Below are 22,653 nucleotides of genomic sequence, written 5' to 3'. Positions count from 1 at the left end.
GAAGGGGAAGGGGAAACGGAAAGGGGAAGGGAAGGGAAGGGGAAGGGGAAGGAGGGAAAGAAGGCGGCTTTTATTATCTTGTTGTCCATTCACAAAATCATTACTTAAACTTCAGATTAAGAGAGACAGATGTGATTATAAAGGGTCAATATATTTACAGGACAGGCACAGCAGTAGAATGGGTTATCAGGACAGGGTTGCTGCTGAGTTAGCTCCAGGTCTGCATGAAATGACTCAGACCTCTGCAAATGCTGGCAGGAGGGACATACTGTAAGTGGGAGCTTTGAATGCTTCACACAGGTGTAGGTTTGCTCCCCTCATTGTGGTGCTAGGGAGAACCCTGAAGCCTGGTTTGGTGATAAAGTGCTTTGTCTGGCTCACCAACGCAGACACAATGTACCCCCCATTTTTAACCTGAATCAATGTGGGAACCTGGGGCAGCAGAAGATCAGACCCAGCTGATCCAAGGGAATTCTCTTCACTGCTACTCAGAATAAATGGTAAAAAAGCAAAACTACTCTCTCACCTGATGCTGCTTTCTGGATTTCCAGGGTTACCGACGTGGGAAGACACTGCATAAGCAAGCAGATTTCCTCGTACGTCATCTTACTGACTGGGATACTGTTGATGGTGGTAATCTCATCTCCAACAGCCATCTTGCCCATTGATCCCTGGTGCAATGACAAATTCGGAGAAATTACAAATACACATCAGAAGCCCTGCGACAGGGTCAAAGATTGCAGGGAAGCAAGCAATGGCTTATGAGCAACATTTCCTATTTCACATCACTGCAGAGCACAGGTACCACTGCTGTCAGTTTGCTAACATATAAATAAAGAGCAGACTGTGCTTTTGCCAGGAGACGAATTAATGATCAATCTCAAACAGGAACGTCAAAAGAGCTGCTGGTTTCTCTGAGAGATCAGTATCAGGATGGAGGACGTAGCCCTCTTCATTTAAATGAATTGGCATGAATCAGCCCTAGCTTCTTCAGGGCTGGAACACTGTCTATAATTTTTGCATTTCATGTATGAATTATATTCCTGGTCACAACCTCCCATTGGTCCAATGGGACTCTCCTAAATAACTAAATTGGACAGGGCCTGAGCTCTTAAGATAAAACCCTAAGTATGTTTCTAAACACCGCACCATAAGTCAGAGAAAAAGGCAGGAGCAGAACCCAAATCCCCAGCTCTCACAGCCCAATTCAAACTGCTACAACATATCCCCTCTTACCCTAGTGGCCACTAACTAGATTAAAAATACTACATCCAGCCTTGTACACCAGAATATCCTCCTTCCTCTCTCTGCCCTTTTGCATCTAGGTCAGCAATTCCACATCCAGCATGAACCAAGTATCCACATTAATATGTGCATGTATGAGATGCAGAAGAGCAATGTGTTACTGGTACTACCATGGCGCTTGGCAAACCTGGCCAGCACCTAAGGCCTCCTGGTACCAGATTTGTATAACACAGGAATATGTGCATAGAAAATAATAGAGCGTAATAAACATTCTTACCACCAGGATTTACTTATTTTGTCTTTGCCCCTGGTAAAAGGAAAGGAAACAAAAGAATAGTATTCCCTCAAACCTGTGACTGCAAGTGGGGATGAGTCCATCTCAGTAGATCTACCTCTTGACTTACTTAGTTTTGAATCAGCCAGGGTACACTTCTGAATCAGAAACCTTTCATTTAACAGAAGTTTCAGAACAATACGGGATGAGACATTTTGCCCAGCAGAGACAAACATCTCCCTTGCATGTAGCAGCAGCAGCAGCAGCAGCAGCAGTAGTAGTAGTAGTAGTAGTAGTAGTAATAATAATAATAATAATAATAATAATAATAATCCCTGCAAAGTAAAAGCAAATCACAACAAGGCAACCCAAATAAAAAAATTACCATTTCTGCTGCTCCACCTGGCCGCAGCCCTGTGACAACAACCTTTAAGGGCATGGCCTGGATTTCCAAATCCAGGCCAAATGACTCGTGCTCATTGCGAACCAGAGTGACTATTTCACCCTGGCCCTGCCCGGCCCCATCAGGTGCTTCACACTTCTTGCTGTGAGGGAGCGTCCTCGCAACAGGCTTGTTATAAGAGCCATGCTCCTCTGTCCTCTGTCTCTGAAGGCTTCGGCACTCAGTGCTCATCATGCTTTTCACTCTTGTGACTGCTCTGTGCTCAAGTTTTGGTGATCTCTTAGATTCAAGTTGTGCCTCCCGGAGCTCCTTTAAACTCAAACTGCCAAGACGAACTTCAGGCACACTTGAGTAATCGAATGCTATGATGGGGAAGAAAGAAGAGTCAGTTTGCTCAAGTGTGCTGTCTGCAGACTCCACAGAGTTGCTGAAGACAGGGGAAGATGTCTCAGTGCCACTACATCTAGGTGACTCACTGTCCTGGCTCTCATCATCGATTTCTACAGATGAGGTTGTAATGACAATACCAGCATCCTCCTGGCTCTTGATCCTCTGGCTTCTTTGCAAGTGGGAACTTTCGTTGTCATCACTAACGTCACCATCATAGAAAACAACCCTCCTCTGTCGATGAAAGGGGCTGCGGGCAGATTTGGGGCTGTCGCTGAGGATGCCGGGTCTGACAGGCTCCACATGCTTGCTGTGAAGGCTGGACGATCTCCCAGTAGCTGGAGAAGCCAGACCGTTTGCTTTTGCTACTCCTGCTTCTCTAGCAGCTAGGAAAAAAAAAAAAGTTATACTTTAATTGCATTTATAGGTGATTTTTAATACCATGCATCTGACTGCAGCAGAGTACATGTGGGTTTGTTTGCAGGGGAACCTTAACCTCTCCTCACAAAGCAAAAAGCAGGTTTTTCATGTCCTCTCTCTAACTACAGCAAACAGCAAGAGGGACGGCAGATAGCCCTACAATTTATGGGTAATTCCCAAAATGAGTTCATGGCACATCTGGTTCTATTTTCAGTTTATTTCTAAATTATGACTATGACCCCAAGAAGAAAGGGATGCAAATTTGCATGTGTACTTTAAACAACAGAATTTTTTTCACATTTTGCTTAAATCTATGCTCAGGACTGCCTGCATCAACTTACAGAGAGTGAAAAATGCTTTCCTGAACAAAGACACAAGCACACCACAATCAATTTCAAATTAAAGACTAGTAAACCCAAGAACACTTTCCACATCCTTCTTAGAAAGAACTGCACCTTATTTTGTAGAAAGTTTTTTTGGGTGCTTTGTTTTGTGGGTATTTTAAAATGTAAAAATGCTTTTAAGCATTAAATAATGAAATTCCAGAGAAGAATAAACTGTAGACAATAGTTGAGAAGCATAGGAAAGGGAAAACAAATGTAATATCCTTTGAATTTGAGATCAGGCGCATGTCAGTAAAGAAATGCAAGATTCTTTCAGTCAATTACTGTGGGGAGAAAGACACATATGCAAAATATCTGATATCAAATTGAACATTTGATTGTTTTTACACTGCTATATATGACATTTTGAAATTGTGTATTTGAGATAGCTATGAACACTTTCATTTAAATGTAATCAATCAGATGATCATCAGTCATTTGAAAAAAAACCCTGCAGTGCTGTCAATCTACTTTTGGCCAAGCCAATCAAATAAAGTCATTTTCACATAATCAGAGCAGCAATTTGGACAAAATACCATGGAAACGGGCATTTATGTGCATTGTTGTAAACCCCTTCCATTTTCCAGAATTTCATATGATAAGCACTGGCTTGCACTATGCTGCCTGGCATTTCTTACCAGCACAGGAATCACCGTAGCTCTCCTGTAAAGCAAACAAGCGCCCAGTGACTCTCCCCCCATTAGCCAAATGACCAGACACATTTCCACCGCTTACTAAGGTTGCCAGGAAGAAGAGAGCCATCATCCATAAAACTGTTTCTGTTCTTCTGACGGAGCTGCTCTTCGTCGTAGGAGCCGGTTACAGCATCAGAAAATGGGAGCTGGCTAGTACCGTCAGGCGAGAAGTACTGGGAAAGCTCTGCCTCGGAGCTGACAGATCCCTGCTAAAAAGAAGTGAGCCTGGTGACCAGCTGTAACCGATGCTTAAAGCCCCTGTCTGCATGCAAGCACCACAAACTCCACTCACACTGGCGTGTCAATAAAGGAAGTTTAAAACCAGTTTTTATAATAGAGGACTTGTCAGTATATTGAGAGCCAAACTGCCAAACTTGGATGGCTGAAATGCTGCACATCAATACATTTTTAGCCAGTATAATAAATAAAAAAGGATTCCAAAGCCCACTAATTTGCAGATGTGGTTCAATGCAGAAACAAGGGATGAAACCATTTACTTGTGTAATTCTCTTTATACACCTTCTGCACTGAGAGAAGGGAAGGGTTTGTACCCCTGGACACAGTTTGTATGGCTTCTTTGGCTTTCTCAGGAAAACCAGAGACTTTTCCACTGCAACGGCTATACAGAGAGACCAAGCACTCAGCCTTCTTGCCCACAGGCTCAGGTCTCTCCTGCTAACTTTGTCTGTGTCCCACAAAGCAGGGATGCCTTTGAGGTGGCAGGAGGTGGGAGCCCACAGCTGTCTCTGCCATGCTGTGCACACCACTTCCAAAGGCTACAGCCACACAGATGAACAGGAGCTTGCTGCTGTCACGATTTAAACGTGTGATGTAAGAAACAAACCCTTCTACAGAGCCCATGTGACAGGGAAGGAGCATAGAGGTTTGGTTTTGAACTCCTTGATCAAGTAAGAGCTTCAGTAAAACCTGAATTTGAAGCAGACGCTGTTTTTATTGCATCTAATCCTTTTACCCGGCTTGCTGGCTCCAGGAAGCGTTTCATAGTCCAGCTGAGGGGAGATGAGGTCTCTCCTTGTTTGGCCTTCACACTAGGAGATGGACTTTTTTGTACAGCTCCTGTTAAACACAGCTTAGTTAGATGCCAAAAATTAAAGTTGTGGTCCATATATCTGAACAAGGCCTCATTCACCTTCTGAGCTGGGGGCTGCGTTTAATCCCACTTACTTATTATCTGAATTGCTTTTCTAAAGTGAGATTTATTTAACATTTCACAAGCTGTTCCTCAGATCAGGTGAAATATTATCAGAGACGCATTACACCAGCCAGGCCCAGGACACAGCTATGAACAAGAGATGAGCAGGAGATGGTCGTCTTCACCTGCTGGAGCATGCTGCTGACTACGTGCAACCTTGAAAGACAAATTAGCAGCCACTGGCAAGGTCTACTTCAAAAAAGGTCTTAGCTGACACATATATAAAAAGGGTAATTACAAATCTAACATTTCTGTCTAAAAATCACCTTACTAGTCACTCTGCCATTGCCAAGAGTTTGCTTTCATCTGTAAGATTTTAAGAAGTGCTAAGTCTGGAGTTCAAAAACATCAGCCAAATGCCAGAGCACACATTTTGACATGACCCTAAAGATTAAAATGGAGTTAAAACATATAGTCCAGTACACAATATCCAAACTTTTTCAAATGGACACAACAATACTTTCTTTTTTTTTTTTTTTTTGCCATCTACATGGATAAGTGTACACAGATGGAGTTGATTCCTCCTGTCCTCTCCCTACCAGGACATTGTGCTTCATCTTGAAGACAGGATAGAGCAACCACCTCTTGGCAATCCTACTTTCAGATAGTGGCAGCCTAGCGAAACAAAGCAAGTAACATGAGCTATAGACTTGGTCCATCTGAACTGGATACTTTTGCTAAAATTTCTGCAGTGGACAGAGTGATTACACCCCCTCAACTTTCTGCTGTTTTGAGGGCCCTCAAAATATTGATGTTGGGGAACCCAAGAGCATGTCCTTAAACCTTCCTGCATCTGGAAAAGGACACGTATTAGGGGAGAACATGCTGCTACCTGTGACGTGAGAGGAGCTGGCATCCTTGCTCTCTCGGTGGGTAGTTCGTGCGATTGCTTCATCCATCTCCTGCTCAGAAACCTAAAGTCAAGTGGAAGACAGAGATCAAACTGAGTAGATGAAATGGAGAAGAAAAACTGACCACTTACTACTACAAATACATGATTCATTTCAGATATGCTACTGTTTTTAAAGATACTGTAAAGAAGACCTAGTTGAGAGCTCCCAAGTCCTGGTCCCCTGATTCAGACTCCTTCCATGCCACTCTCCTGCAGAAACCAGGAGGCAGAAGCCTGCTGACTTCATGAAGACCATGTCCAAATGCCACATTACGCAAACACGTAAAACAGCACCAGACTTAAAGAAATCAAATGAAGCCATTACAGCACAATTTTAACTCAATTAAGTGCTGTACGTTGATTTATCAAGAAAATATTACTTTAAAGTAGACAAAGACTGCTTTGTACAAGCGTACATCAGCAACAGCAGATATTCTACACTTAACCTACCGGAAAAATACCAGACTTCCCGAGATATTAGCTGTCTTTTTAATTTTCATTTCTCCTTGCTTTTAAAAAGAAAACCTAAATCAGTAATTGGTAATTAATGTTTCTCTGGTTTAAGAATAAATACTGGTTTACCATATTTGCTAATTTTGTCCTGAATTACTGCCATGCACTTAATTCTTATTACTGGAAAACTCCATATAATTTTATAACAGGAACAACTAGTCTGCAGGAATATATATTTAAAAACAGAAAACAAGTTAATTCTGTCAAAAATAATTTCTACACACATTGCTTTACATGCATTAAAATTCAGCATAAATAGAGACTAGAAACTTGAATCTTTCTGAACCATGAAGATTTGAAAGGTTCCTAAGACAAACTCGGCAGTTTAAACATAGTTTAAATGCCACATTCACTCAGAATAACAAGAAGAAAGAAAATTTTGTGGTATTTCTCTTGGAAGTACATGAAAACACCAAAGTGAACATATTCAGCAACAAAATGTACTGTGGACCTTTTGTCTCGTAGAATGAGACATTAAGAATAAAAATGTCCAAAACAACATGAGCCTTTGTAGAAATAAACTCTGTTTTCAGCCTGTGGCATGACCTTAGAGCAAACCAAAAGCCTCCAGGCTCCTGGGGCACAGGGAGTTCCTACAGCACATGGACCAAGCCCTCAGAGTATGCTCCAGGACCTTCACACAAACCTTTGAGTACAAGATGTCCCAAGAGTAAAACTAGGTGCTGGGCAGACTGCAGTATTTGTTTAAAGCTAACCGAAAATCCACACTTCTGCAAGCTCTGCCAATTCTGATTTTTAACATCCGCTACGCCTCAGGCAGATCAAACTGGAAAGGGCCAAGCTAATTCCTAACTACAATCTGCAGGCTGGGGTATTATTAAAAGCTAATAAAATGAAATACCACACACACTTCTGTAGATCTCCCAGTGCTGTCAGAAAAAGGGTGACAGTGATATAATGATAAATATGGGTTCCCATATGGACAATCCTTCAGAGATCCAGCTATGAGGGACTGTGGATTCAATCTGGGGGGGATTTCCCCTGGGAGGAAAAAATGCTTTAGGGTCTCTCCAGCTCAACTTTTAGCTTTTCTTAGCATTTCTTGGCAAAGGATTTGTTGTCATTTTAAATACCACTTATGGAAAACTGTAATAGGAGCCACTTAATAGTTTCCCTCTGTTACTGAGTAATAGCAAGCAATTAGCTTAACTCAGTTCATCTTCTCAGCAGATACCTGGTTAGGTCACTCATTGGCTTTCAAGCCACTACCACAGTAAGACGAAGGACAGAGGAGAGAGGGCAGGCTCCACTCCATGGAGTTTTTATTTCATGCTACTTACAGACTCTCCAAAAAGTCTATATGCCTTAATAACGCAATCAAATTGAACCATCATGCTGGTTCAGCACAACATACAGACTTCCTAGAAATACTGTTATCTTAGGCTATAAGCCCAATTCTTGTCCACTCATTGCTTACCTTTAACTAACAGAACCACAGCCGCTTTCTTTTTAGCAGCACAAGGCCTTGCAGCAATGATAATAAACTCTGGACAGTAGACCCCTATCTGTCTATTGTTTGTATATTTGATTTAGCAGAAAATACGCAATTAATTATAAAATAAGAAACCTGAGTTCTCCTAGATATGGATTTATTAAGGCCTCCATTTGTAGTTACGAGTTCAAAAGTCAGAGCTCTCTGGACCCACTAATGCAAATATTTTTACAGCTTCATTCCTGTTTAAAAAGGAAGGTTTTGTACACTCATGAAATTCTTTGAAATATTGAAATAAAAGAAGTTGTTATTCCCTATAGCTTGGTTAAAAGGCTTTTATCTTCTATCATCAATTTCTAAAAATTGCTTGAAAATACTCACTTTGTAAACACAGCCTTATTTCCAAATTGCCCCTGCACAGATTTCACAGTAGCAGTACATTCCAGATTCTCACTTTGTAATTCCTGAAGGAAAACTTTGATCTTTGGACAGATTTTATGTTTTTAAAAACAGTATTCCTACTACTTTATTACAGTTGATCAGTTCAATCTGTTGATATTTATACTCCTGGCCCTAAATAATATCCTACTCAAAGACAAACTAACTGCAAAGTAACTTTTAAGAGAAACAGGACTTGTGCCATATTTGCATTGCCACTTGGTCCAAGTACTGAGAAAGATGGGAACGCTTCACTCAAGTAGTTCCAGGAAAATTGCATTTGATCAGTGGGTGACCAAGTGAAAAGCAGCAGGGACAGTCCAGCATTGCTACAATTTACAAAACTGGAAGGCATCATTACAATCCTGACTTCTTACACAACACAGGCCATGGAGAGAAAAACCCGATATTCTTCATTTGCTGCTTTCCTGACAGCAAGACTCAAATTACAGCACCAGATGAAATCAACCCATATACACTAAACACATTTTCTCCTCACCTTTGGGTTAGGGTGCCGACTTATGATTAGGCTGACTGGACCTGGACCACATTCACTCAGGATGGCATAGGCTTCACTTAATGCCGCGTGACGCAGACTCACCGAATCTGCCTCCAGGATCTGGTCACCCCGACTGCAGAGAGATGTAGAGCCAGTTAATCACAACCGCCTTTTAAAAAAACATTCGTGCTTTCAACTGATGGCCAAGCTTTTTCAAGATACAAGTGTCTGGAAAAGATCTGACTTGCAAAGAAGCCAGTCTAGCTCTTGTTCCCAGTGACGTGAGTGCTTTAACTCCTGTTGACTTTGGGAGGACGGTCCAGAGATCCCTTCCACACTTACTGTCAGTGCTACAAACCCTATTAAATCAACAGAGAAAGCTGGCTGCATTTGGACCAGGGTGAAAGCAAACTTCAATTCCAGTTCTGCACTCACATACTTGTTGAGCACAGAAGAGGAAAAATAAGATTCAGATGCGCTGTTTCTTTCCATCATATTGAATTACTTAACACAAACACTGATAAGAAATTCATGATTTAGATATGAGTTTATGAAATTACTCCAGGAAAAAATTGAGCATGATAAGCCTGTATTTGCTTCAAATTAACCTACAGAACCCATTAAAAAGAAAAAAAAAAAAAAACCTCTTCTGAAAGGAAAGCACAGATTGTTTAGTTTTGTTTTCCCAATTTCTTAACTCTTGCTCAGGGTGCTCAGACATCTGGAACTATTCAAAAGAAAAGATCATCAACTAGGGATATCATTAAAGCATTCTCCATAATTACTAAAGCATTTGCTTTAAATAGACACTCTCAGTCAGTCTACTACTGCTGATTTATGTTGGGCTACTTGTGACAATGGAAATGAGTTCACACTGGGAGTCCACACGCCAAAGGCAAAATGGCAATTGCACGTGACAGCCTTCAGTAACCTGTACTTCTGGTACAGGCTCAGAAAAGCAAAGGGTGACCTATCAGTTGTGTAATCATGCCACTGCTCTGCCCATCTTTTAGATTTACACAGCTATTAGAAACTACACAAATGGAGTCACTTACACAGGCGCATGACTGAGAGAGGAAACTCAGATACGGAGAAGCTGGATTCAAACCTCTCCTGTACTGCAAAGCCAGTATTTGATTAACGAATTTTTCCAAAAATCAAAACCATCCTGTAAGTTTTGGCTTATGGAGCCAGAAACCGCTGAAGGGACAACAGAAGCAATGTCTCAAAGAAGCAAGCTAGAAATCTGGGAAGCATGCCTGGATATAATCAATCACTTAAACCTAGTAAATGATACAGCTGTTACGCACAGACGCAACCAGCACTGCAATCTTTTCCAAAGAGGCTTACAAGAAAGCAAGTTAGCATTGAATACTGCCTCCTATAGACACTTCTATACAGCAGGCACTTTCAAGCGTTTTGGCAGGGATGCCACCATAAGATCATCTTCTTCCTTTATTCCAAAAAATCAAATTGCCCTATCACAGTTTTCCTGGTGAGCAAGGAAACAGAAGGCACTCTCTACCCATGTGAAAGCAAGGCATTTGCGCAGCCTCTCTGCACCAGTGCTCACACCACACGTTCATCGTGGTTCATGCAGTCCCAGCGGGTCTTCAGCACAGCCTCCCCTCCCGAGTGATGCTCCCAGTGCCCACCAGCATTTATGCAGGAACGCAGAAAGGTGGAACATTTCCTCCAATGGTTTTTAAAAATGAAGCCTCCAGGAGAGGAACAGCAAATAACTTCCTGCCACTTAATCCAATGTAAAGCACAAGGGAACCCTAGCAATGATTGCTTCTCTCTCTTATAGTTCCTTAAAGACATCCAAACTCCATGACAGAGTAAATGAGACGGGCAGGTCAGCCTGCAGCAACCCTGCCAGACAGACAGTAAGGGCAAAAAATCGCTGCTGCAGCCACGGGCACAGTCAGCTGCAAGAACATCTCCCCCAGCTCTTTTTAAGAGAGTTTCAGGTGACTGAGCTTTTAGCAGAGCTCTGCAAATTTCCTCCCAATCTGGGGTCTCTGGCTGCAGCTCTGGTAAAAAGACATGAGGCTGCACTTCTTGCTGCTCCCCTTTCTCAAAGGGTGCTATTAGGCTCAGCTTTCTGTATAGAGAATTAAAAAAAAAACCCAAACCTTAATGATTGTGCTGCTTCCAGCACACAGAATAATGTTTCTTGGGTATTTAATACCACTTTGGAATGTCTTTATTTAAATGTTTTCTTTTTGGTGAACTCTTAAGTATAAATCCCCTCCCTGCTACATCAACCAACTGGTGAAAACAAAGTCTCAATCAATTTTATTGTAAAACCACTCCAGCATGCTTCTGCTTTAACTAACCTTAACCTGCCATCCATTTTAGCCACTGATCCTGGGGCCAGGCTGTGAATGTATATCCCCGGAGAACTGTTTTCCAGTGTGAGACAACAGGCACCAATGCCGAGCCCAACCCCTGGCTCTGTGAAAAACAAAAAGTACAAAGAAAAGTAGCAGATTGTAATCACACAGGACACACAAGTGTTTGTGTTCCCACATCCCATCTGAGACCAAGACTCATGTATTGTTTCAGGGCTGGCCTTAGGTGCAGTCAGTCAGGAAGCCAAGACCAACAGTGGAAATCAGGATTGGAAATATCTGATCCTGCCTGTTTTCCGAGATCCATCACTCCCAGCAAACTTTCTGTGTGCCGTGGGAACCGCCTGGAAATGTCACACAAGGTCTGATCTGGTCCAAGGCACAAAGGAGCGGGGGCAGCAATCTAATAAAGATGTCACTTAAAATTACTGCAGAAGAAGTGAGCACAGAAGATGCTGCCAACTGTACTGCTCTCTTTTGTTAAATATCTACGTGGCATTCCTCAGCAAAAAGGCACGAAGAAAGGTGAGACGTTATCTCTGGTTCAATGATTACTTTTGTCCACTTTCACCTTTGCTTTCCTTCAGGTAACAGCATTCCTAAAGTAGGAATCACTGGACATCTTACCTTCTCTCTCCAGATTTTTAATCCAACCTTTAAAATCAGCATATTTTAAGCCTTTAAAATAGGCATATTTGTCCCACCACATATAGCACATGCTTTAAGTTTATCTTATGCAATTATTGATAATGAGTGCAACCCTCAGGCAGGAGTTCAAACAGCTCATCTGGGCAATTCTGAGCACTCTGTGCAGCTTTGCCTTCCCCAGAACTGCCCCTTACCAGAAAGGCATGGCCACTTGGGCTACTGAGAGGCTGATCCACATTTTGCCTGGTATCTCACAGCCTCCCTCTGCTACCCATTAAGAGTCTGCTGTCTCTAGAGCAACAAAATGTGGAAGGGGGAACTCTTCTGAAGTTTTTGCATTAGAGGGTGGTTTTTTCCCCCATCCTGTGGTTCAAGATCAGAGGGACACGGGTAGGTGCCCTGGATATTAAGAGTCTCTAGCCTATTCCCAAAAACTCCCCTAAAAAGGAGTGATTTGTTCTCCGAGCCCATTTCAGTGGACCCTCACCTTTATTGAGCGTCACATCCATGACGATCCTGTCCTTCGGACCAGGTCCTTTGCGGCTGGAGGAGGAACCATCCGCCTCATCAGGGCTAGGGACCGGCATGCCACCACTAGCGCTGGAGCTGGGGGAGCTGGAGCGGCTCAGCAAGGTGGGAGTCACGCAGGGCGTGAGGCTCGGGCTGCGCAGCCGCGTGCGCACCGTCAGGGTCACCACACCTTTCTTGAGTTGCTGGAGAGACATCAATAACCCCAGTAAGGTGCCACGATACACCAACATTTGCCAGTAAACCCGCATACAGTGATTTGTGGCAGCAAAAGAATATAAAGCCGAGGGTATGAAATGGCACTGAATGAAGAGGAGCAAGAACCTCTCCTGTACCACATCTGTGTTACCTTAAACCTCTGAATGGCCTCCTGATGGGTCAGTCCTTGTAGAGACTCTCCATTAACTTCTAAGATTTCATCCCCTGGTAATTAGATACAAAAAATAAAGTCAGCAATATACAGACTATAGAGATGTAAAAAACCTTTCCTGTACATAAGGTGACTCGCTACTATGAGGATTCCAGTTAACTGCTCAGTAAAAAGCCTTTTGCTGCTCTCAGTTTATTTTCACTTGTCCTAATGCCTTTACAAGTTAATAGTGATGAATTGGCAGAGTAAAGACTGTTCTTCAGCACAGATCTTTTAACATGGCATTCTCATACTAACAAACAAGCTGAAACACTACAGATTTTAACTAAAGTCTGAAAATAGATGTTTATAACATGAAGTCCAAAGGGACTATAAAACTCCCTTTCTTTTGTGAGCATCAACAGGAGAAATGGAAATCTAAGTGAAAGACAACAGCACATCGCTCCAAAGCCTGTTCATAGAAAACTAACCTTGCATCCACATGCAGAAAGCAAACGTGTTCTCTTACGAAATGCCTGCAGATGGAGAAGCGTGTAGCCCACACACTGTGATAGCAAATGCCCTTCTCACCCCAACAAACATGTCCCGTCACATTTCTACCTGCTTCCACACTCTGGGTCTTACTACTTACACCCAGCTGTGTTGATCTACCTTCATTTTATTAAAAGGAGGGTCAGCATAATCCAGACCCACTTTCTGCAATTTTACTTGCATCGGTGCAAAATTAGATGGGGCGATGTCATCAGCCAAGTCTACGCCTCCTCTCCTTTCCTAGACCCAGGAAAAAAAAAAAAAAAAAAAAAAAAAAAGAGTATGCAAACTCTGAATAGCCTGCAAAGGATTGCTGGGTTTATGGGACAGCTGCTATTTATTGCCTTCCCATGGCGAGTGCACAACCTATGCTGCAGGGACATGAGCTTCCCTCTGGCAGCAAGTGTGAGAGTTGGCACCAAAAGCAGTCTCAAATGCAAGTGTGATGAGATGTAAAGAGGGGAATGATGATATGAGAAGGAGAGAAGTAACACAGGAGCAGCTTGAGATAAGTAACACAGGAGCAGCCTTCTGTGGAAGAGAAGTAACACAGCCCCTGCAGAAGAGTTGTAAACCACTGCTCTAAACTCATGGTCACTTTGTATTTTCAACAGCGTGTAAGAGTCTGTCTGTCTAGCACAGCACTTGGACCAAGGTGCAAACACACACAGAGCAGGCTCTATGTCCAGCTCAGAGATCAAGACTGCAAAAGCAGTAATAAAATCAGGATGCATCTGCGTCTCTAACCAGCTGGTTGATCTTACTGCCAATTCCATCCTTCCTCTTTTCTTTTTCTGGTTACGACTCTTACTTGTTGATTCATGTGAAAATCATACCAAGAGGCTCAGAGAGCACAAGGGCCCAAAACAGCCTTTCCCAAGCATGTTCCTCTGTATAACCCCTTCTTGGACCAGCACCTTTAAGCCAGATGTTGGTTGGATAGATATGTTTCACTGCTATCAATGACCCTCTCCAACTGAAGAACTGAAGCTTATGGCTTGGGCAAATAAAGTTCACTAAAGAGGAAGGGAAAAAAAAAAAACCAAAACAGACAAGAAACCATCATGCTGCAGTTACCCCTTCCTAATATGCAATATAATCAAGTTAACTGCTATGAATGATCTTCCCCAGGATGGACAAACAGGGTGTGTTACATCCTCCATAGCCTCTTGCTGATGTCCAGGTGCCTAAATAAAGCTGTACTTGAATTCTTCTGGTGGACTGAAATAATATCCCACTGTGGTCCTTTATATGCAGTTGGATTCTCTCTACCATACCTTCTTTAAGCCTTCCATCAGCAGCTGCTGCTCCATTTGGGAATATAGTCTTCACAAAAATCCCCATGCGTCCGCGAGCAGAATCCTGACCTCCCACAATGCTGAATCCAAGACCCTACAGAAAGGGAGGAGAAAACACACAGCTGGCACCTTACTCTATTATCACCTGTGTGAGAAAGACTGCTGATAACATAGAAGACAAAGGAAAGATCAAAACCTAAAAGCTTCTGATGAATTGCACTGCCATCTTACCCTCTGTTTGCATTTCCTCATTTACTTTCACTCTAATATCACACATTTATGAGCTCAAAAAGTAGCAGCAGGCACCTTAAGCTGAAATAGCAAAAATGCTATTTCAAGATTACTTTTTTAAAGTAATTTTTTAAAAACACCAGGTCAACGGCTCTATGTTATCCTATTCCCATTTTAAAAACTATAACACATTGCTTTTAAATTGACAGACAGTAGATTCCCACCCTTGAGATATATATCCAGGATTAACTGTAGTTTTCTCTGCTGTCACAGATTCTGCATTTCCTCAGGAAAAAGAAAAGCTTAAGAACATGACATAAGGTCAGTGCTGTAATGTCAGGAATGTAGCTGGAAGGGGGCTGGCATGGAGGGGGGCCTGCCATGCACATGTCTCCAGAATAATTAAAAATGTACATGTACCACGTTGTATTTAAATAAATCTAGATCAATACATTCCCCAGGGCTCCATCTGTTAGCTCGTGCCCCTGCGCTGCCCTGGCTGGCTGTGGGACTGTCTTGCAAAGCTGATCAGGGAACGGATGAGCACAGCAGAATGAACCTCTCCCCCTTCTGCTGAGTTATCTCCCAGCCAAATCACTTCCTTCATCTATTCCCCTCCATATTTCTTCTCTTGTCACTGCTGTACATGTATTTTACAGAATAAAGAGAAAAGTCACCGACCAGGTGGACAAGGGAAGTGTAAAACTGTCGTGCTTCAGTGATCTGAAGCCACGGTTATTATTAGCACCTCAGGCAGTGCTCTCCAGCTGAGGGATGCTGCCAGGGCAGGCACCAACACTGTGTTTACAACCCAATACAACCACCAGCTCTTTTGTTTTCCTCCGTGAATATAAAGTAGACTACCACAGTTATGAGCTTCTAGTAATTTGGTAAGACATTACTGATTTCTAGAAAGGAAGCATCCTAGCTCCCCCGTGCAACGCAAAATAACTAACTGTTTACTGTGCAATTATCAACTGCAAAGCAACATACAGAAAGCAGGAGGATCGTGGCACTCCCCTGCACGGACACTGCAGTTCTCCCCGCAGCTCCATCGCGTGGGTTGGGAGAAATGCGGCTGCAAAGCACAGCGGTTCCCACATTAGCCCACCTTCCCAGAGAAGCACTGCCACTCCATAGCAGAAAACCACCCCTTGCAGATCTACCTACAGATGAAAAACCAAGGGCAAACACTTGGCTCCCAGCCACCAACAATGGCGACTCTGTGGAAATACTCTTCAAGTCCCAGGTCTGCACAGAGATAATAAAGCAAATGCTACTGCACAAATTGTACACAGTGCAGCCTCTAACAGAGGTGATCACTCAAAAGGCGGGTGGAAGGCATTCAAAATGGCAGCTGTTTGAGGTGGTTCATGATCACTACTGTGCATGCTCCCAGCTGCTTCCTAATGCCCTGGAGCTAACTGCAGAAAGGCAGGAGAGGGTCATTTATCCCACAGGGAGAAATAATCTAATTCTTATGAGAAAAATAGTGTCAAAAAAAAAGTACGTGAAAAATTAAGAAATACTCGCTTGGAAATGTCATGAAAGACCTGAAGCTCCCAAAACAAGGTGAGCTATAGCAATCGTGAGTCAATCTACCCAGAGAAGTCACTATTTCTAACTCTTTGCTAAACTTAAAGCAGAGCAAGGAATTTGTTTTGTATTTGAGCTTGAAAGTCAAAACAAGTCTTTTTAGTCCAAAACATATCCATCTGATGAATTTAAAGAGTATTTCAGAAAAAGACATGCATATTTTTAGCATGTTTAAATGACAGCTCCAATGCTAGTGTGGATTGGATTAGGGAAAACAATATACACCTAGGTTAATGCTTGTCTATTTTCCCTTAGCATTCAGCCAGCTGGTATCCAGCAAATGTGCAAACACATTAGTGGGGGGAGAAAAGAGGACTCTCTGACCCGAGAATTCAGTGCTCTCAGATAAGCAATCAACCAGGAACCTGTGTTTGGGTTTAATGCTTAATTTGCGGTGATTTTTTTTTTAATGTATCCAGATTCCACAGAGATAAAATATGCTTGTCCATAAATATGCATGCAGACAGATACTCTTCTGTAGCTGCACCAACTCTGCATAAACATACATATTTAGAGATCCATTATTAATATTTGATATCTTGGTAATGACCACAGGCACCAAATCCAAATGAAAGCCACCCTGCATCAAGTGCATGACATGAACATCGCTTCCCCCATATTTTGCAGGTGTAACTTTGGCATTTAGATTTGAAAATGGGATTTGTTTATCATTACTGTTGTTATTATTATTATTGGCTACCTTGAGATCTGCTGGAAGTCCTGGGTATGGGAGACACCTCTTAAATGCCAGCTCTCGTTACATGCGAGAAACAAACCACATGCAGAAATCCTCACCTTGCCTTGCCCTTTCATCAGGACAATGTTGGAAATGATGGACGGCTGGGTCAGTCTCCATGGAGATTCCACTTGGGCGGCACTGAAGGAACGGGTGGATTTCTTCACGATATGGTAGTCCTAACAAACATAAGCAAACAAGGGAAGTTGCTCTGATTGCTTGGCACAGGCACTGGGATGTCATACCGGGAAAACTGCGTGTGTTGGGGAATGGCAGGGGGGGATCTTACAGATATATTCAGAAAAATGTTCAAGGGATGAAATCCTAGCTCATTACAGTCAAAGTAAATCTTGCCACAGTAATTTTCCCGCATTTCGCACAGTAGGATCATTTTGTAATGTACCAGTCACAAGTTAAATTAAAAAGATTAAGGGTAGGCTCATGATATACTGAAGTCCTTATCTGCTAAAAAAGAAAAAAAGCCCGCATCATCAAATTATTACAACAAAGAGAGGCAGGATTTTTTTGTTTAAGTCCTCAGATCTCTAGAACTGCAACTTGTAAGATCAGCCTTAGGACTTTCTGGCCACTGCAAGAATTACCCCCCTTCACCATCCTCAGAGTAAGTAAGCTCTCCATCAGTGACCAACGCATCCCATTTTTGTGTCCAGGCCTGGTTGCAGTCTCTGTGATGTACCTACATGCCTTGTTTTACTACCCTCGCTTCTACGAGCTCCAGACAGGTCTCAAAGGACTGAGCACAGCGAGGTGCTCAGAGCCAGCTCTGCCTTTCCACCCACCTGCCTGGCTCCTGCCGACTCCAGCTGCTGGGGCAGAGAGTGCTTTCTTCCACCCCGGGAATATTTCACTGCTATTTCATAATTCGATTCACCGTTTTCCACTGTCAGCTCATCGTCTTCTCCCACGGACTCCAAGCGGGATCCGGCACCTAGGGAAAATGACAGAAACACATCCCGCAAACATCTCAGCTTTATCCTCTCACCAGCACACAATAATCACCTCCTGCAAATCCCAACTTCAACAGTGCCTTAAAACAATGCTACACAGTTCCCAACCGGGCAGTTAGAAGCTAGTTTTGATCATCCTCAAATAAAAACTTCTCCTGCTGTCACAGTTTTTCTACGATCTTTCAGTGCTGCTGAACTCCTCGGCGCTGTTGCTTGTGGTAGTAAGAAAAAGCAGAAGATAACTGAGCTGGGAGCTCAGGGACAGAAAAGAAATTCAGCTGTTCTCACCCAATGGCACTTGCCAGTGCACTAAGCTCTCAAGCTTCATTTATTTAAAATTAAAAGACCTGACACTGTAACAGTATTCATTTCTGGAGGTGTCATGTCACTTTGAGGGAAATTTTTCTCAAACGGAAAAAGGAAAAATGTGCCAAATAAATGCTATTTTCTTTCCTTCCGGCAACGATCATAGTTGTCTTGAAGAGGAGTGCAGAGTTCAGGTAAGAAACAGAATTATTTGTCTTGAAGGACATCCTGCAATTAGCCGCAGAGTGCCCTGCTCCTCACACCAGGGCTCCTCCAATTCTCATTTTCTTCAACATCCCCACAGGACCCCCGGTCACAGTAGTTCCCGCACATTTATCCTTGCCATTTCCCCACCATGCAGGGAAGGGCTGTTAACCCGTATCTTACAGATGAAAACCCAAGGCACAGACAGGCCAAATTCGTGCAAGCTGAATTTCATGACATGGTTCTAAGATTACTTTAAACTGATGTTAAGTTGGAGCTGCCAAAGAAAGGAGCAGCTCTGCTTTCGCTTTATACTCACTGCCCTGTCCTTACTCTGGGGATGGGGCTCACAAGCCACGGGCTGAGGTAGACCTACTGCAAATTTGCCCAGGAGAGTCCCAAACCTATTTTCTGCCACTTCCTCCTCACCCGGAGGCTAGGTAAGCATCGCTGCCAGCACCAGGGAAGGATGGAGCACACTGCTGAGGCAGCCGCTTGTTTTCACTCTGCATTAAAGCAATGCTGCTGCCACATCCATAGGCAGAATTTGTACCCACTGCCCAGAGCGCAATTTAAACCCACTCCTTGCTTCGGGGTGTGAAATTACCTCCGGTTTTAAAGCTCCCCTTCCCTGGGCACACAGGGCACTGCTGCACACAGCCAGGACAGCTATTGCGGCAGAACCCGGCACCCTGACACTTCTTTCACTCCCAAACCCTCCTGGTACCTACAACTACTCCTTTCCTGTTACCTCTCCCTCTCTTCTTCTAGGAAAACAGTTATATTTAGTATATATATTCTATTATATATATTATATAGTATACAGTAATTACATATATTCTATGCTTTCTGCCCATCTCTGAATGCAGCTTCCCCTCCCACGCTGCAGCCCAGGCATGGGACCAGGCTGGGGGATGCTCCAGGCTCACCCACAGCCCAGGGGCATCAGCACTCACAGGAACCAGGGCTGGATCCCCAGTGAGCCACCAACACACAGCTGCAGGGGCTACAGGCAGAGGAGCTCCCTAGAGGATGCTGAAAATACCTGAGTAAATGGAAACTAAGGTGAACACAGGAGGGAGGGAGCCTCAGAAACTATCAGGGATGAGAATGTGATCGAGGTCTGCACACAGGTTACTGTCAAGACCTGGGGACAAAGCCACAGAAATTTTGGGGAGTATTGGCCGTAATGGGTATTTTGGTGATGGCATGTTGAAACATGTCCCCCACCTCAGTATCAGAGCACACTGAAATATACAGGGAATGTCAATGTTAAAAAAAGAGAGAGAAGAGAGAACCAGAAAAAAGAAAGAAGCTTCCAAAATTTTGCTTCCTCTTTCTGTCCATACAGTAGTTCAACTCAGGAGGCTGAATGCTAACATCTTACAGCTGGGATTTTCCTTCCAAATTAGAGTAACATGATCTTCAAAGGAAAGAAATCTTATCTCACTTTTGGGGAGCTAAAATAAATACACAACATAAAAATTCTACTATTGCTATCTTTTATCAACCCAGCTTTACCTTGGGATCGACTTCTGTATTTCAGTATGCCACTCCCCAGAGTTGGACTCTGGTTGTTTCCTTTGGACAATTCTGCACAAGCTGGATCTTGAGACTTCTCAGTTTCCATCACCTAAAAAAATTGAAGAAAAAAAAAAATTATTTACTTGTAAACAGAGAAGTTGATGGAATTCCTCTCATTTTTACTAAGGGACAGAAAATTCCACCGCACATCATCTTTTTTCCCAAAACATGTCACTGTATTAAGCCAGCACACGTTTCTCTAAGTAATTTTCAGCAATGCCTTCGGACATTATTGCAAATCTCACTGATGGGTACAGGTACAGCTCAGTATGGCCAGGGATCCTCTGCAGGGTACCACACTGAGCCCCCAGAGCGCCTCCAGCATCCACGGCACCTCATTCAGGTGCTTCTACATGCATTTTAACAAGATTTTGATGTAGCTTTTATTGCAGTTTGTTCAGCTTAGCAAGCTTCCAGAGACATCACATCTTTATAGAGAAAACCACTTTAAAAAAGTGTTATTTTATTGATAGTGTTCAGAGCTGAATGCCGATGCATAATGGATGAAAAGCTAATTTAACAGAAAGTTATAAAGATTATACACCTAAGCACTTAAAAGCCTGGAAATGCTCAACTTAAATTTACACGTGGAATCGCAACCCTGCCACCCTCAGTAAATGCACTGAGACAGGAGGAGTCTGTTTACCTGCCGTGTTCGCCTAGATGCAGGTGACAAAATCCTACTCCCACGCTCTCAGGGATGAGCACAGCTGCCCATGCACAAAGCCCACGAAGACCTTTCCCCAGCCCCTGTGTTGTGGAAGACCCTTGTGACCTCCTTTTCCACTCACTGCTTCCTTTACCAAACTACAGCAGTCATATTTTCCTAGATGTAGGAAAATAGCGATCCTTGACATGCTCCCCATGCACACAGCAATTCTTTTATGTTTTCACCCCATCACCCACCACGCATCCTCTGCACAGTTATTCAGACAGCTCATGGCAAGGACGACAGAATTTCCAATACAACCACTTACTGGTTGCATTATACTTTTAATGTACTATATGAACCGCTGGAAGTCAGTTTAAAAAATAATCCCACCGAAATGACCAAACACTCTTACTGTTAAAATAATTTCTACTTCCACTATTCAAGCTTAGAAATGGCAGAATCTTCCCCAGAACCTGCCTCCCAACCCCCAGCCCCTCCTGTCCCCAAACCAAGAAGGCCAAAGTTTATCTTTTGCACACAGTCTAGACTTCATGATTTCAGTTCAAAGGGTAGAAAACTTCAGGAAACCACAAAACTGGCAGATAACAGGAAGCTGGAATGGAAACCGCTCTTTATGCCTCCCCCTTCACCATGAACAGCTACACATAGTTTACACATCCCAGCTAGTTCTTGTTGATTTTTCAAGGCATTGCAGCTACTACTTCGGAGTTCACTTCTAGCATCACATGCTTTGCAGCTTACAGCTCCAGACAATCAGATTCATTTGAAGAAAATAACTACATCAGCCTGAAAAAAACAGTGCTTATGATTTGGCCATCCTAATGAGGGACTCATTCCAGAAAAGATGTAAGAAATCAGATCTAAAAACCCACCCAAGAGACCCAAACCAACGGTGATTAGACCACAGGCAAAGTATCACAAACTCTCCCTGTGAGAGATAGGGATACCCAGAAGACAGCAGAAGTGTTTGGACGTGAGCCGGGACTTCATGAATCACATAAAATTACATTGCAATTTACCATACATGTGAAAATACTCTTTATTAAGTGAGAATGCCTCCCTTGTAGAAAGGTAGAAATCATTTGCACAGACACACAAAAATCACGTAGCTTGTGGTTTTGAAGGTGTGCGAAACAATCAGTACTCAGGGGTAGTGTCAATTCTGTGGTTGAGAAATATCTGAAACGTAGGGATGAAGAAAAACAAGAGGGATGCCTCACCAAAGCAGCCAGTTTTGTCAGCATGCTGTTTTAACTACCCTAACAGACAGAGATGGGTCCAACCTGACTTTTCTGGAGCTGAGCACAACCCAGCTCAGGTCCAGAGCTATAGAGCTGCTTCGTTTCTGTGGCATGCATGGACATGGACAATTATACCTGATGAGACCACACAACTCCCACTCCAAAGCTGGACCGCTTCCTCCAGCTCAGAGCATGGAAGAAAAAATTGAGTTAGTTTGCAGCAGTGTACAGACAGATGCTGAAATCATCACTGCGACAGCCAATTTCCAGCCCAAGCCCAGGCTCAAGGGTGACCCAGTCAGTGCATCTTGTGTTTCTACTACATAAGGTTTGGGTTTGGTTTGAAACTTTTTTTGCAACACAAAGTATAGATGCATTCTGCAGTTACATAAATTCCCATCTAGTACGGTGCGAGGAAAAACCGGAGGCAATTGCCACTTGTATTAAAACCGTACACCCTGTTCCTTCACCTCATCACTGCGCAATCCTGGAGGCTGTGAGCCTACAGACAGCAAACCCCCAAATCCCAAGTATGATCCACATAAGGGCATGTGTGTGCAAACACCA

The 22,653-nt window shown here is 43.1% G+C and overlaps 1 protein-coding gene across 4 annotated transcripts in view; it reads right to left on the bottom strand.

The window, feature by feature from the left end:
• Nucleotides 1–22,653, bottom strand: part of PDZD2 (PDZ domain containing 2) — a 206,897-nt gene that overhangs the window by 20,463 nt on the left and 163,781 nt on the right. For 3 of the 4 annotated variants that reach the window (XM_052775629.1, XM_052775631.1, XM_052775632.1), the window contains 13 exons: nucleotides 20,110–20,221; nucleotides 17,911–18,059; nucleotides 17,170–17,289; nucleotides 14,527–14,641; nucleotides 12,698–12,771; nucleotides 12,308–12,533; nucleotides 11,158–11,275; nucleotides 8,816–8,948; nucleotides 5,853–5,934; nucleotides 4,781–4,884; nucleotides 3,848–4,016; nucleotides 1,905–2,695; nucleotides 527–671 (listed from right to left, as the gene is read on the bottom strand). In XM_052775629.1, coding sequence (XP_052631589.1) covers nucleotides 527–671; nucleotides 1,905–2,695; nucleotides 3,848–4,016; nucleotides 4,781–4,884; nucleotides 5,853–5,934; nucleotides 8,816–8,948; nucleotides 11,158–11,275; nucleotides 12,308–12,533; nucleotides 12,698–12,771; nucleotides 14,527–14,641; nucleotides 17,170–17,289; nucleotides 17,911–18,059; nucleotides 20,110–20,221 — 2,338 coding nt within the window. The remainder of the gene's footprint in view (nucleotides 1–526; nucleotides 672–1,904; nucleotides 2,696–3,847; nucleotides 4,017–4,780; nucleotides 4,885–5,852; nucleotides 5,935–8,815; nucleotides 8,949–11,157; nucleotides 11,276–12,307; nucleotides 12,534–12,697; nucleotides 12,772–14,526; nucleotides 14,642–17,169; nucleotides 17,290–17,910; nucleotides 18,060–20,109; nucleotides 20,222–22,653) is intronic. The other variant, XM_052775630.1, reaches the window with a different exon arrangement.

The sequence above is a fragment of the Harpia harpyja genome, chromosome Z (genome assembly GCF_026419915.1).
Source record: "Harpia harpyja isolate bHarHar1 chromosome Z, bHarHar1 primary haplotype, whole genome shotgun sequence".
Lineage (NCBI taxonomy): Eukaryota > Metazoa > Chordata > Aves > Accipitriformes > Accipitridae > Harpia > Harpia harpyja.
Note: the sequence above shows the minus strand (reverse complement) of the source record. Positions and strands in the feature narration are given on the sequence as shown.